Below are 14299 nucleotides of genomic sequence, written 5' to 3'. Positions count from 1 at the left end.
CCTCCGGTGCGTCCGGTGCCCGCGGGAGGAGCGGCGGGGCCGCGGCTGGCTCCTCCGGTGCCCGCGGGAGGAGCGGCGGGGCCGCGGCTGGCTCCTCCGGTGCCCGCGGGAGGAGCGGCGGGGCCGCGGCTGGCTCCTCCGGTGCCCGCGGGAGGAGCGGCGGGGCCGCGGCTGGCTCCTCCGGTGCCCGCGGGAGGAGCGGCGGGGCTGCGGCTGGCTCCTCCGGTGCCCGCGGGAGGCCGCCCCGGGGCTCGCCGGTGAGCGTTGGGACGCAGCAAAGTGTGGCTGCAGAGCCGCTGCCTCTCAGCCTGGAGAGAGGAGCTGCTGGGCTTCCCCGAGGCACCCCCGCTCTGGGGCTGGTGCTCGGTCCCTGGGCCCTGAGCGCCACGCTCTGACCTCTCCCTTGGTGCTTTCAGACCTTCACCCAGTGCCCACCGCTTCGGGCCGAGAAACGACTGGGTTAAGCGGTCGGGAGATAATAGAATAATCGAGTTGTATTTATTCCCCCTTTGACTCTCCTAGGAGAGCTGAGGACCGAGGTAAGGGAGTATTTCTTTCCGCCTCCATTCCTTGTTTGCCTCCCCCTCATTATTTGTCCCCATTCTTCCCCCTTCCCTCCCCCGCACCCATTCTTTACACAGCTGCACAAGAATTAGGCCACCGCAAACACATTTTGCCCCTCGCTTTTCTTCTGTTTTCACTCTGGGAGTATTTTCCCGCTTATTTTTGGTTTAATTCTTCCAAGACTCACGGCAGCCAGAACGCAGAAATCGCCCTCGGAGTCACCTCAGGACAGAGCCGCCCCCGCCAGTGCCACTTGGAACACCAAGCTGGTTTGGAACTTCAGCTCTCGCACTCACACCTTCCCTTGGCCCTCGCCTTTTGAAGCCAGAAGGCTGAATTCAGAGAAATCTCTGTATTTTGGGCTCATTCCAAGCAGGCTCTGACACAATTCATAGAATGAAGCAGGCTGGCAGAGAGCTCCAAGCTCACCCAGCCCAACCTAGCACCCAGCCCTGGCCAACCAACCAGACCATGGCACTAAGTGCCCCAGCCAGGCTTGGCTGCAACACCTCTAGGCACGGCTACTCCACCACCTCCCTGGGCAGCCCATTCCAATGGCAAAAACGCCCTTCCCTGGTGCCTTCTGGACTTCACCCGAGCAGGCACAGAAGGTGCCCCTCGCAGAGCATCACCGCAGAGACTCGCTCGCTGAAAAGTCTCGTTTCTAGCCTCGTTTTTCACCCACAACGCGACCTAAAACGGGCCCCGGCAGCTCAGCCACCCGAAGGCTGCGTTGTCTTACGAGCAGTGCGATCCTCCCCACCGAGCCACCCCAGCGCTGCCCCCTCCCGCCCCCGGCCGCCCTGCGCCGCGCTCCTCCCCTTCCGCCGGAGCGGGCCGGGCCGGGCCGGCTCCTCCTCCCCCGCGGCGGAGGCGCAGCCGGGCGGCATTAGCTCATCTCGGCCGCGGCTTGGCGCGGCCTTTTCTTCCCGCTCCCCGCCCCGGGGCCGCTTCCCAGCGCTCACAGGCGGCTCCGCGCTCCGGCAGCCCCCATGGCCCTTTGCAACGGAGACGCCAAGGTCAGTGTCGCCGAGCTCCCGGGCACCGAGGCGGCTGGGGCCTGGCGGCCGCTTTGTGCCGCTGTTCCCGAGCCCGGCCCGGCTGGGCTCGGCCTGGCTGCCGCCTCGGCTGGCGGGCACATGGCGCGGCAGGCCTCGGCGGTCTCCCGGCGGCCCTGGGGGGCCCTGCGGCGCGGAGCGGGCCGGGGCGCTGGCGGTGGGGCCGGGCAGCGGTGGGGGGAGGTGCGGGAGGCCGGTGCTCGGCAGGCCGGCTGCCCGCCTTCCCGGCTGCCCGCCTTCCCGGCTGCCCGCCTTCCCGGCTGCCCGCCTTCCCGGCTGCCCGCCTTCCCGGCTGCCCGCCTGCCCGCCTGCCCGCCTGCCCGCCTGCCCGCCTGCCCGCCTGCCCGGCTGCCCGCCTGCCCGGCTGCCCGCCTGCCCGGCTGCCCGCCTTCCCGGCTGCCCGCCTTCCCGGCCCCGCTCGGGCTCCGCACAGCTTCTCGGTTTCATCAGCTAGCTTTAACAGGATTCTGTGGAACGGTGCCTCCTGGCGTGGCTGAGCTCGCCCGGAGCTGTTCTGTGCCTGCGCTGCCTCCGGAGGGTTGAAACCGACCCGGGGCTCCCCGGCGGTGCGGCTGGCACCGTGTCCGGCAGCGAGCCACGCTGCCCGGGGATCGCACCCGCTGGGCACTGGCAGCCGGCGGGGACAGGGGAGGGTGGGCTTGTGAGATCGCCGTGCGAGTGGGCAGGCTTGGCCCCACCAGCCCTCATCCCGGTGGCTCCCCGCTTTCCTCCCAGGATCCCTACCTTGGTGACTTCTCCGGGGTCGTGCTGCTGCCTCGCAGCGTCGCCGTGCCCGGTTTGAAGTGACAGTGGCAAAAGAGGTGCGCGTTGGTGTAGGACTTGTATGCCAGGGTGACAAAACGATCATAGAACGGTTTAGGTTGGAAGTGACCTCAAGGATCAGCCAGTTCCAGCCCCCTGCCATGGGCAGGGACACCTCCCGCAAGAACAGGTTGCTCAGTGCCAAAGCTTTTGGGAAGGTTACGTTTTTTTTGCTTGGCAATCCAACTTCTGAGCCCAAAGTCCTGCAAGGTACAGACTGGGGGTTGGAAGGGATCTCTGGAGACCAAGTCCAACCCTTCTGCCAAGGCAGATTTACCTAGAGGCCACACAGGAACACACCCAGGCATGTTTTGAGTGTCTCCAGAGATGCTTAAGCTACTTCTGTGGAAGACTAAAATCCTTCTTTCAGACTTCTCATCTACTTTGCAAGAAAATGTGGTTCTGAGAAGGGGTTTTCAGTTCTTGGTTGGTCCCTACTGAGGTTTTCTGACATGCTCTTCCCTCCCCGTGGCCACAGTTGTCTTCCCTGGCCAGAGCTGCTCCTGAGGGCTTTTCTTTTGGGGTGGTTGCCCCCAGCTCTAGCCAAGACATGAAGATGTCCTGCTCTGGCAGGAAGCTGTGGGTAATGAGCGAGCTAAAGAGAGCAAGCTCATGTGGAGTGGCTTCTGCAGGGGTCCCAGCAGCCACCAGAGATCTGCCTGTGGCTGAAGTTAAAGTCCATCTGGGATGGTGAGCTGGGGGCTCTGGTATCAGTCTTGGGGGCTGCTGGAGGTTGGAGGAGTCCCTGTCCTGTTACACTGGGAGGAAAATTCTGAGTAGGTCTCCTTCTACCTGCTTAATTTTAATACCACAGGGAAACAATTAAACTCTTGTAAAACCTGTGCTGGCTTGAAAGCACCAGATCAAGGCTCTTGGTTTAGGCTTGTCCTAAGGTATGAGCGTGGGCGAAGGCTCAGGGCTGACCCTGCTGTGGACCAGGCTTTGCCAGGTGCTTGGTGGTGCTCCAGAACAGAGAGAGAGTCAGTTCTCTGTGCTGCTGTGCTCTGTAAATTGCATTCATGAGGATTCCACTGGTGTGTGGGTGCGCAGAGTGCTGGAAAATGCCCTGGCCCTGCAGAAGCAGGGTGCTAGGAAATGCAGCCTTAGTTTGAAGCACTGGGTAGGTACACCAAGGAGTAAGATATGTGGTCTCCTTTGCTGGGGGCAGGTCCCCTACCATGGCTCGTTGTAGAAATCATCATTTGCTTTCTTTAACCAAAACTTAGCAGTGAAGGAAACTTTTTTCCTTCCAGTGTTGCCAAGTGGTTGAGCTGAAATCACAGAATCCTGGGTGGTGGAGGTGGGAAAGGGAGCTCTGGAGGTCATAGAGTCCAACCCCTCTGCCAAAGCAGGGTCAGCCAGGGCAGGTTGCACAGCAGTGCATACAGATGAGGCTTGAATGTCTCCAGAGAAGGAGACTCCACAACTTCTCTGGGCAGCCTGCTGCAGGATTGCAGCACCCTCACAAGTACAGAGGTTTCTCCTCATGTTGAGGTGGACGTTCCTGGGTTCCAGTTTGTTTCCACTGCCTCTTGTCCTGTCACAGGACAGCATTGCTAAGAGCCTGGTCTCTTCTTGACACCTTCAAATACTTATAAACAGCCCTGGGGTTGTTTAGCCTGCAGAAGAAGAGGCTCAGGGCAGAGCTCATTGCTGTCTGCAACTCCCTGCAGGGAGGCTGTAGCCAGGTGGGGTTTTGGCTCTGCTGCCAGGCAGCCAGGGACAGAAGAAGGGGGCAGAGCCTCAAGCTGTGCCAGGGCAGGTCTAGGCTGGATGTGAGGAGGAAGTTGTTGGCAGAGAGAGTGATTTGCATTGGAATGGGCTGCCCAGGGAGGTGGTGGAGTGGCCGTGGCTGGAGGTGTTGCAGCCAAGCCTGGCTGGGGCACTTAGTGCCATGGTCTGGTTGGTTGGCCAGGGCTGGGTGCTAGGTTGGGCTGGGTGAGCTTGGAGCTCTCTGCCAACCTGCTTGATTCTATGATTCTTCTTTGGGCTCATCAGTCCCAGGGCTCTCAGTTCCAGTCCCTCTGTCCTTGTATCCTCCACTGGACTCTCTCCCTTAGTTCCCTGTCCCTCTTGAGCTGGAGGGCCCAGAACTGGACTCAATAGTCCATATGCTGTCTCAGAGAGAGTAGAAGGGAAGGAAAACTTCCCTTGACCTGTTAGCAGCACTCTTCTTCATGCCTCTTAGAGTGTAGGGCTAGTGCCTTAGCTTAGTGTCTTAATTGTAAGTGAGAATAAGCTTTCCAAGAGAATTCCAGTCTGAAGGATAAACAGTTTTGGGGGTTGGACACAGTAAGTGTCTCTAATTCCATTGGCTTGCTGACTCTGTTGTATTCTGCAGGACAGGCTTGCTCTTTTTCTGTCTGCCTGCTGCTTTGCTTCTGGTCTCTTTGCTCTGTGACCTCGCTGATCCTCTGGTTTGGGTACCAGGCTGTGGGGGGAGTGAGGTAGAGACAGTGGCCTGGCTGTGTACAGCCTCTCTGGGCTTTGTGTCCAGAGCAGGGAGGAGAGAGCTGAAATCCTGTACAAGGGGATGTTGTGGTGGTATTGAGCTGTAAGTAGATGCAGCTTTGCCTTCTACATGTTCATTGCCTTCTACTTCTGTATTTAGTCTCCTTTTGTAAATAGAATTTCATTTGACTTCCAAAATTGAGGAAGTGTGCTGAAGTTACTCTGAGGGGTAAATTCCCAGCTAGTCAGGGTGCAAATCTAACCCCCAGCACAGGGCCTTAAGGGTGTCAGGCAGTGATAGAATCAAGCAGGTTGGAAGAGAGCTCCAAGCTCATCCAGTCCAACCTAGCACCCAGCTCTGTCCAGCCAACCAGACCATGGCACTAAGTGCCTCATCCAGTCTTTTCTTGAGCACCTGCAGGGATGGTGCCTCCACCACCTCCCTGGGCAGCCCATTCCAATGCCAATCACTCTGTGAAGAACTTCTTCCTAACATCCAGCCTATACCAACCCCGGCACAACTTGAGACATGGGCAGATTCAGGTTGGGTGTTAGGAAGGAGTTCTTCCCCACAAGAGTGGTGAGAGACTGGCACAAGTTGCCCAGGGAGGTGGTGGAAGCTTCATCCCTGGGTGTTTTTGAGGCCAGGCTGGAGGTGGCTGTGGGCAGCCTGATCTGATGTGAAGTGTCCCTGCCCATGGCAGAGCAGTTGGAACTGGATGGTTCTTGAGGTCCCTTCCAACCTTGACAGTTCTGTGAGATCACTGAGGAGAGCCTGGCAGCTGCTTCTTGACACCCACCCTTCAGCCCTGACCCTTGCTGTGCCAGTGCAGCTCTAGGGGCTGGTGTGGTTCAGCTGACACCTGGGACTTTGGTTGCAGGTCTGGGGTCAGTGAAACTGTGAGCAAACAGCAGTCTGGAGGTAGTGATAGCCTTGAGCAACCTGGGCTGGTGGGAGGTGTCTCTGCCTGTGGCAGGGGGGGTTGGAACTAGATGGTCTTTAAGGTCCTTCCCAACCCAAGCTGCTCTGATAGTGCAGTCACTTTGCTTCATCAGTTGTGGAGGGCAGGAGGAACCCTTCCCTGTGTCATGGCTTTCAGGGTGAGTTGTCATTTAAATCAGCTGAATACAGATTTCCCCCCTCCCCTCCAATTTTTTCTCTTGGCATAGCCAGGTTCCATCTGCTTTTAGTCCCACTCTGGGGCCATCAGAGGAGTGCCTCTGCTCTGAAGCGCCTCGGGCAGCTGTCAAACCAGCTTCCACAGGAGGGCTCAAAAATAGCAGGATGGAGCAGGAGAAGACAAGGAACTCTGGTTACCTCCCTCCTGAGGGGACAAAGAGCTCTTATTAGAAGCTGGAGAGTCCCTGCTGGGAAGAGCTGCTGGCTCCACAGGCCCTCTCCCTGCAGGAGCTGCCTGCTCTCTGCGTCTTCCTCCTGGCATGCCTGTGGTATCCAAAGGCCATCACAGCATCTGCTCCTCTTTGGGCTTCATTAAACGACTTCTCCCTTGTTAAATTTGGGTTCAAAACTCTCCAGCCTTGGCACTCTGCCTTCAAGTGAGCAAAGCCAGATCCTGTGCTGGCTTTGCCACCCTTCTCCTTCCACGTCGTTTATGGTGGAGTTCCGACTGGGCTCTCCTCGGAGCTGAACCTCCTTAACACTTCTGCCTGAGCTCACGAGTGAGGTACAGAGCCTCTGACAGAATCCCTGTGGTGACCTGGAGGAAGGTCTGGAGTGGCCTCTCAGCCAGTTTGCTGATGATTGGTGGAACACCAGGTTAGAAGGGACCTCAAGGATCCTCCAGTCCAACCTTCACGACCCCAAGCCGGGAGCGGTGGCTGACACCATCAGGCTGTGCTGCCATCCAGCCTGACCTGGCTGGCTTGGGAGCTGAGGAAGAAAGCTCAGGAGCAGCCTGTGCTGGGTACTCTTTGGGAGACTGTCCCAGCAGGATGATGCTCCTCCAGGATGTGCTGTGGTTAGTGTGGGGGTGATTATTTGACCCAAGTGGAAATGCCATGGGAATGCTCCAGAGCATCTCCCCTTCCTTGGGAGCCTCTGGAGCTGTGCAGGCAACCTCCTAGGGATCCTGGATTGGAGGATGTAGAACTGTACCCAAGAGGGACGTGGAACTGCTGGAGAGAGTCCAGCACAGAGCCACAAAGGTGCTGAGGGGAATGGAACAGCTCTGTTAGGAGCAGAGCCTGAAGGAGCTGGGGCTGTGCTGCTGGGAGAGAGGAGCTGAGAGGTGACCTCAGCAGTGGTGATCAATGTGTGCAGGTGAGTGGCAGAAAGCTGGAGCCAGGCTCTGCTGGGTGATGCCAGTGCCAGCACAAGGGGCAGTGGTGGAAGCTGAGGCAGAGGAAGTTCCATTTAAACATGAGGATTTTCCCCTGTGAGGGTGCCAGAGCCTGGAGCAGGCTGCCCAGGGGGGCTGTGGAGTCTCCCTCTCTGGAGATATTCCAAACCCACCTGCATGTGTTGCTGTGTGACCTGCTCTGGGTGCTCCTGCTCTGGCAGGGGTTGGACTGGCTGAGCTTTGGAGGTTCCCTCCAGCCCCTGACATGCTGTGGTTCTATGTAGATGGTAGAACCATACAGAACAACTCCAATGTGCCAGGATTAAAACCTGAGATGGTTGTGAGCTCCAGGGGGGGATTTTGAGGCAGCATTTACAGAAGTAAAACCCTTCCCAGTTTTTTCTCCTTCAGACTCTGTTGGCAAGGGACTAGAGTAAGCTCAAAGTTAAAGGAGAGCCACCCCCAAAGCAAGCAGCTTCTTTGAGCAGCAGCAGTTTTCCTGCCTGGCTTTCTTGCTGTCCTAGCTTGTGGTTGTGTTCACAGAGTCTTCTTCCTGTTGTTGTATTCATCCCCTTCCTTGCAGAGCCTCCCTGGAGTATGCTGCCCAGGGGAGCGGTGGAGTCCCCATCCCTGGAGGTGTTCAAGAAGCCTGTGGCCATGGCACTTTGAGACATGGTTTGGTGACTGTGGTGATGCTGGGTTGAAGGTTGGACTTGGTCTTGGAAGTCTCTTGCAAGCAGAACAATTCTATGCTTCCATGAGGACACTTCCAGGGAATAGCTGCTGCTTTCCACAGTTTCTTGGGAAGAGGAAGCTTGCTCCTTGCATTTTCTAACCCTCTTCCAGATGTAGCTGCAATTGGCCAACCAATTCCAACACGCTGGGGTCAGAGGGAGCCAACTCTTTGTCCTGAGGTGCAGCCTGCTTGAATGCTGCATTCAGAAGTTGTTGTTTTTGTCAAGGCTCGTTCAGTGCAGACATTTGTTCTCCATTTCTCCCTTTTATTCCCTGCGGGAGGCAATGGCAAGTGAAAGCTCAGGCTATGAGGCAGCCTGATGGGGGGAAACCACTCTTCTTCTGCCTTTGCACTCTCCTGTTTTGCTGGAGGAAAGATCAGAGGGTGTGGAGCTGTAGCATGGGGCGGTGACCAGGGCCAGGAACTCCTTGTTTATGGAAAACTGTGCCTTCCTTGGCTTGCTGGTGGTTTATTCCCCTCCATTTGTGCCACCTCTGGTTTGGGGAGTTGGGATGTTTGTGTGGCAGCTTGGCAGGGATGTGCTGTGTCGATGCATGGCCCCTTTAGAGTGGCAGTGCATCTCCTGGCCCTTACCAGCCTGAGGATCCTCCTCATCTAGACCTTGCCCTGCTGACCTTTAGCACTTCAATACTAACCCCAGACTTAGGTAACCTCAGTGAGCTGTGCAGGTGTGAGTTGTTATCTGCCTTAAAGCCTATGGTCTGCACTGTGTCCCTACCCTGGTGACACATCCAGCATCACCATGAGCCATCAGTGTGCACTTGCAGCCCAGAAAGCCAAGCAGAGCCTGGGCTGCAGCAGCAGAAGTGTGGCCAGCAGGGCCAGGGAGGTGATTGTCCTCCTCTACTGTGCTCTGGTGAGACCCCACCTGGAGTACTGCATCCAGTGCTGGAGCCCCTGGGACAAGAGGGATGTGGAGATGCTGGAGTGTGTCCAGAGCAGGGCCAGGAGGATGCTCAGAGGCTGCAGCAGCTCTGCTGTGAGCACAGACTGAAAGAGTTGGGGCTGTGCAGGCTGCAGCAGAGGAGGCTCCTGGGGGACCTTACCTGTATCTGAAGGGGGCTGGGGAGGGACTTTTTAGGCTATCCTGGAGTGCCAGGACTGGGGGGAACGGAGCAAAGCTGAAGGTGGAGAGAGTCAGCCTGGACATGAGGAGGAAGTTGTTGAGCATGAGAGTGGTGAGAGCCTGGAATGGATTGCCCAGGGCAGGCTGGATGAGACTGTGACCAGCCTGATCTAGGGTAGAACTGGCTGCTCCTTGTGGTCCTTTCCAACCCTGCCTGATTCTCTGATGTGCTTGAAAGAGAGGATGAAGAGACCCTGGCACAGGTTACTCAGGGAGGTTGTGGAGCACAGAATCACCGAATGTGATCGAAGATCACATTCGGTGATTCTGTGCTCCACAACCTCCCTGGAGGTGTTGAATGCCAGCTTGGCTCAGGTCCCCTTCCAATCCAAGCAGCTCTGACCCTGATCCTGATGTTCACAGCAGCTGGAGGGCGCCGGAGCAGAGCTGAAGGATGGGCAGCAGCACTACGAGGGAGCTGTTGTCATCCTGGACGCCGGAGCCCAGTACGGGAAGGTGATCGACCGCCGAGTGCGGGAGCTCTTCGTCCAGTCTGAGATCTTCCCTTTGGAGACTCCTGCCTTTGCCATCAGGGAGCAAGGATTTAGGTAGGTCCTGGGGCTCACCTTTCCCTCCTCAACTTTGCTGTCTTTTGGTTTGGTAGCGGGGAGAGGGTGTGGAGTGATATTGAGTGGTGGAGGGGGCGTGTTGAGTGGAGAAGAGGACATACTGAGTGGAGAAGGGGGCATGTGGGGTGGTGGGGAGAGGGCATTTGAGTGATAGAGGGCATGGAGTGGTGGGGAGGGGGCATGTGGAATGGTGGGGAGAGGGCATGGAATGATGGAGGCTGTGTGGAATGATGGGGAGGGGACATCTGAATGCTGGAGAGGACATGAAGTGGTGGGGAGAGGGCATGGAATGATAGAGGGTGTGTGGAATGATGGGGAGGGGGCATCTGAATGGTCGAGAGGGTATGGAATGATAGGGGGCATGTGGAATGGCAGGGAGGGAGTGTGTGGAATGGTGAGGAGGGGGCATATTGAATGATAGAGACATCCAGACAGGGTTTGTATATCTCCAGAGAAGGAGACTCCACAGCCCCCCTGGGCAGCCTGCTCCAGGGCTCTGTCACCCTCATAGGGAAAAAATTCCTGCTCCTGTTTAAATGGAACTTCCTCTGCCTCAGCTTCCACCACTGCCCCTTGTGCTGGCACTGGCATCCCTCAGCAGAGCCTGGCTGCAGCCTCCTGCCACTCACCTTTACATCTTTATGAACATGAATTCATGACTGCTCACAAAGAGGGCAGAGTCACAGCAAACAAACTCTGGCAGTGCTTTGTTCTCCTACACCCTGCTGGGCTTGGGCAAGAGATCTGTAGGCTTTGGATGCCACCTCCAGCAGAGCTTCACAGAGAAGCAGGCAAAGCCTGGCAGGTCCTGAGCTGTAGCTGCAGGAGGGTGCCTTGGCTTGCTCTGCAAAGCTCCTTGTGATGCCCTGCTGGGCACAGCTTGCTTACCTGGCCAAGAGGGTAAAGCCTCCTGTGGTGCTTTGCTCATCATCACAACCTGTCTGACCAAGGCTTCAAGGAGACCTTGGAGTGGTCTTACAGGATCTGAAGAGGGCTACAGGAGGGCTGGGGAGGGACTATTGACAAGGGTTTGTCGTGACAGGAGGAGGAGGAGGAATGGGTTTAAACTGGCAGAGGGGAGATTCAAACTAGATGTTAGGAGGAAGTGAGGGTGGTGAGACACTGGCACAGGTTGCCCAGGGAGGTTGTGGAGCACAGAAGCACCCAATGTGATCCCTGCACTCAAGGTCAGGCTGGATGTGTCCCTGGGCAGCCTGCCCTGGTTGGAGCTGTCCCTGTGACTGCAAGGGCCAAGATGTCCTTGGAGGGTCTCAGTGCAACCTGTGACTGACTCCATGAGGGCTCCTGCTGGTTGTGCAGGGGCATGCACACTGCTGCTTAAAACTGGAGCAGTTGTGCTTTGTCAGGGCTTGCAGGACAAACACTCCCAGGGGAGAGCTTTATTAGAAGCCTTTCATCCCCTGGGTGCTGCTTCTCTCTTGCCCATTCTGACATTCCATGCTCTGAACAACAAATTGGATGTTCTTGGTGAAGCAAACAGTGCAGGAGTCCAAGGTCTGGTACAGCCCTGTTCAGTGCTGGGCTGAGGCCAGTAAAGCATTGCCCAATGTGGTGGTGCTTCTGCAGTTCATGGTCTCCCAAATCGTGGTTCCCTCCATCACCTCTCTTGCCCTTCTGAAAGGATGCAATTCTGTCACACGTGAAGGATGTGCCTCAAACCACAGTGGGTGTTGGTCTCCTGCCTAGGAGCAAGAGGTGTGACAAGAGGAAACAGCCTGAAGTGGCACCAGGGGAGGTTTAGGTTGGACATCAGAAGAGACTTCTTTCCTGAAAGGGTTCCCAAACACTGGCCCAGGCTGCCCAGGGAGGTGGCTGAATCCCCATCCTGGGAGGGGTTTAAAGGATGGAGGTTGCAGTGAGATGGGGGTTGGGCTCTGCTCCCTAGTCTCAGGTGATAGGAGCCTGAAATTGTGCCGGGGAGGGTTAGGTTGGACACGAGGGACAACTTCTTTGCTGCTGGAGCAGTCAGAAATGGGCACAGGCTGCCAGGGAGGTGGTGGAGTGCCCAGCCCTGGAGGTGTTCAGGAAACATAGAATTAAGGTTGGAAGGGACCACAAGGATCAGACAGTTCCAACCCCCTGCCATGCCCAGGGACACCTCACACCAGAGCAGGCTGCCCACAGCCTCACCCAGCCTGGCCTGAAACACCTCCAGGGATGAAGCTTCCACCACCTCCCTGGGCAGCCCCTGCCAGGCTCTCACCACTCTCATGCTGAACAGCTTCTTCCTAAGCTCCAGGCTGACTCTCCCCACCTCCAGCTTTGTTCCATTCCCCCCAGTCCTGTCACTCCCTTACAATCTAACGAGTCCCTCCCCAGCTTTCTTGTAGCCTCCTTAAGGTACTGAAAGGTCACAATGAGGTCCCCTGGGAGCCTTCTCCTCTCCAGACTGCACAGCCCCAACTGCCTCAGTCTCTCCTCCCAGCAGAGCAGCTCCAGCCCTCTGCTCCTCCTCCTGGCCCTTCTCTGGACACCTCCCAGCACCTTCCTAGCCCTCTTGGCTCAGGGGCTGCAGAACTGTCCCCAGGTGCCATGAGGACATGGCGCTTTGGGACGTGGTGTAGTGGCCATGGTGGGGGTGGGTGGAAGGTTGGACTCAGTCATCTGGGAGGACTTGTGCTGGCCTCTCTGGCACTTGTCCTTGTTGAACTTCTTGAGGCTGTCTCAGCCCCACCTCTCCAGCCTGTCAGGTCTCTCTGGATGCCATCCCTTCCCTCCAGTGTCGTGCTGTCACCAGGGTGCCTTCAGTCCACTGACTCTGCCACTTGCAAAGATGTGCAACAGCACTGGCCTGGGAACTGCTGTGTTTGAGAGCTGTAGCACAGAAGAGTGGGGCTGGGTGACAAAACTGCTGCTAGAATGTGAATGTTTCAAGCCACCAAAGAGCATCTGCAGTAAGCAGTGTGTGTGAGTTGCTCTTTTCTCTCTCTCTCTTGTCTGCAGAGCTATCATCATCTCTGGAGGACCAAACTCTGTGTATGCAGAAGATGCCCCTTGGTTTGATCCAGCTATCTTCACCATAGGAAAGCCAGTCCTAGGGATCTGCTATGGCATGCAGGTGCTGTGGAGAGACACTTTTGTCTGTAGCCCCTTCCTAAGCCTCATTTTTGATGCCAGCTGAAGATGAGCTCCTCAAGGGCCTGCTGGTCAAACCCCAGCAGTGTGCACATGATGCCTTTAAAGTCCTGGCTGCTGAACTGGGCACACTGTGTTCTCCTCTTGGCTCCACTCAAGAGAAGCCTGAATGGTTTCACTTTCCTTCAGTGCTGTGGGTTGTTGTTCCATGCTGCCTCTTCCTCACAGTTGGAAAGGACCTCTGAAGATCTTCTTGTCCATGATGTCATACAATCACAGCAGGGTGGGGCTGGAAGGCACCTCTGGAGCTCAGCCAGTCTAAGCCCTGCTCCAGCAGGGCACCCACAGCAGCTTGCCCAGCAGCACCATGCCCAGGGGGGTTGGAAGCTCTCCACACAAGGGCACTCCACAGCCTCTCTGGGCAGCCTGCTCCAGGCCTCCACCACCCTCACAACAAACAACTTTCTCCTCCTGCTCAGGTGGCACCTCCTGGGCTCCACTTTGTGCCCACTGCCCCTTGTGCTGTGCCTGGGCACCACTGAGCAGAGCCTGGCCCCAGCCTCTTGCCCCCAGCTTTTAGCTGTTGCTGAGCATTGCTCAGCTGCCCTCTGGAGCTGCTCTTGTGCAGGCTCTCAGCCCCAGGGCTCTCAGCCTTTGCTGCTCCCAGAGCTGCTCCAGGCCCCTCAGCATCTTCATGGTCCTCTGCTGGACTCTCTTCAGTCTCTCGAACTGGAGAGCCCAGAACTGGCCCCAGCACTCCAGCTGTGGCCTCACTAGTGCAGAGCAGAGGGGGAAGAGAATCTCCTTCAACCTGCTGGTCACACTCTGGGTTTTTTTTCCTTCGCTGTCAAAACTCACTCCCTAACTCTGACTGGCACTGAGCAGTCTGCCCCTTGTGTGAACAAATGGGATGAGTTCTTTTATCCCTTTAGTTGTCAAGTGTGGAATGTTTCCAGCAGAGATCTTAGGGGTGCTTGAATCTTTCCCTCACACACAAAACACTTCCTTAGCTCAGGACTTAAAGTAGTGATCCAGTAGATGTGGAAGGCACCAGTCAAGACCATCCAGTCCCATGGGCATGGACACCTCCCACCAAGCTTCATCCAGCCTTGACCTTCCAACACCTCCAGGGAGGTTGTGGAGCACAGAAGCACCCAATGTGATCAAAGATCACATTGGGTGCTTCTGTGCTCCACAACCTCCCTAGGCAACCTGTGCCAGTCTCTCCCCACCCTCACCCTCAAGCATTTCTTCCCCATCTCTCTAAATCTGCTCCAAATTGCTCTTGATCCTGTGGGGCTTTTTATTTACTTGCTTGTTCTTTGGCCTAGATGATGAACAAAGTCTTTGGAGGCACAGTGCACAAGAAGAGTGTGAGAGAGGATGGAGTCTTCAGCATCACTCTGGATAACTCCTGTTCCCTCTTCAGGTACCTCACTGTGGGCAGCTGTTGCAAATGCCAGGCTGGAGGTTGGTGTTGGGTTGAGAGGAAGCTTTAAGGAGAGAAATTCCACCTGTGCAGGTCCAGTGCAGCTGTTCCAGCTGTGTCCCTTGAG

The 14299-nt window shown here is 56.8% G+C and overlaps 1 protein-coding gene and 1 long non-coding RNA gene across 4 annotated transcripts in view; both read left to right on the top strand.

Moving 5' to 3' along the window:
* The first annotated feature begins 185 nt into the window (after positions 1-185).
* LOC135186990 (uncharacterized) lies at positions 186-937 on the top strand. 2 transcript variants are annotated; one of them, XR_010307162.1, is made up of 3 exons: positions 193-257; positions 417-539; positions 746-937. It is a non-coding gene; the product is annotated as an uncharacterized LOC135186990 (long non-coding RNA). The 2 variants fall into 2 exon arrangements; XR_010307161.1 differs by having other exon boundaries at positions 186-539.
* Positions 938-1416: 479 nt separating this feature from the next.
* Positions 1417-14299, top strand: part of GMPS (guanine monophosphate synthase) — a 36949-nt gene continuing 24066 nt past the window's right edge. Inside the window, exons 1-4 of one of the 2 annotated variants that reach the window (XM_064165194.1) lie at positions 1417-1583; positions 9445-9626; positions 12612-12726; positions 14075-14172. In XM_064165194.1, coding sequence (XP_064021264.1) covers positions 1557-1583; positions 9445-9626; positions 12612-12726; positions 14075-14172 — 422 coding nt within the window. In that variant the 5' untranslated portion in view covers positions 1417-1556. Of the gene's footprint in view, positions 1584-9441; positions 9627-12611; positions 12727-14074; positions 14173-14299 lie in introns of both variants that reach the window. The other variant, XM_064165193.1, reaches the window with a different exon arrangement.

The sequence above is a fragment of the Pogoniulus pusillus genome, chromosome 26, assembly GCF_015220805.1.
Source record: "Pogoniulus pusillus isolate bPogPus1 chromosome 26, bPogPus1.pri, whole genome shotgun sequence".
Taxonomy (NCBI): Eukaryota; Metazoa; Chordata; class Aves; order Piciformes; family Lybiidae; genus Pogoniulus; species Pogoniulus pusillus.
Note: the sequence above shows the minus strand (reverse complement) of the source record. Positions and strands in the feature narration are given on the sequence as shown.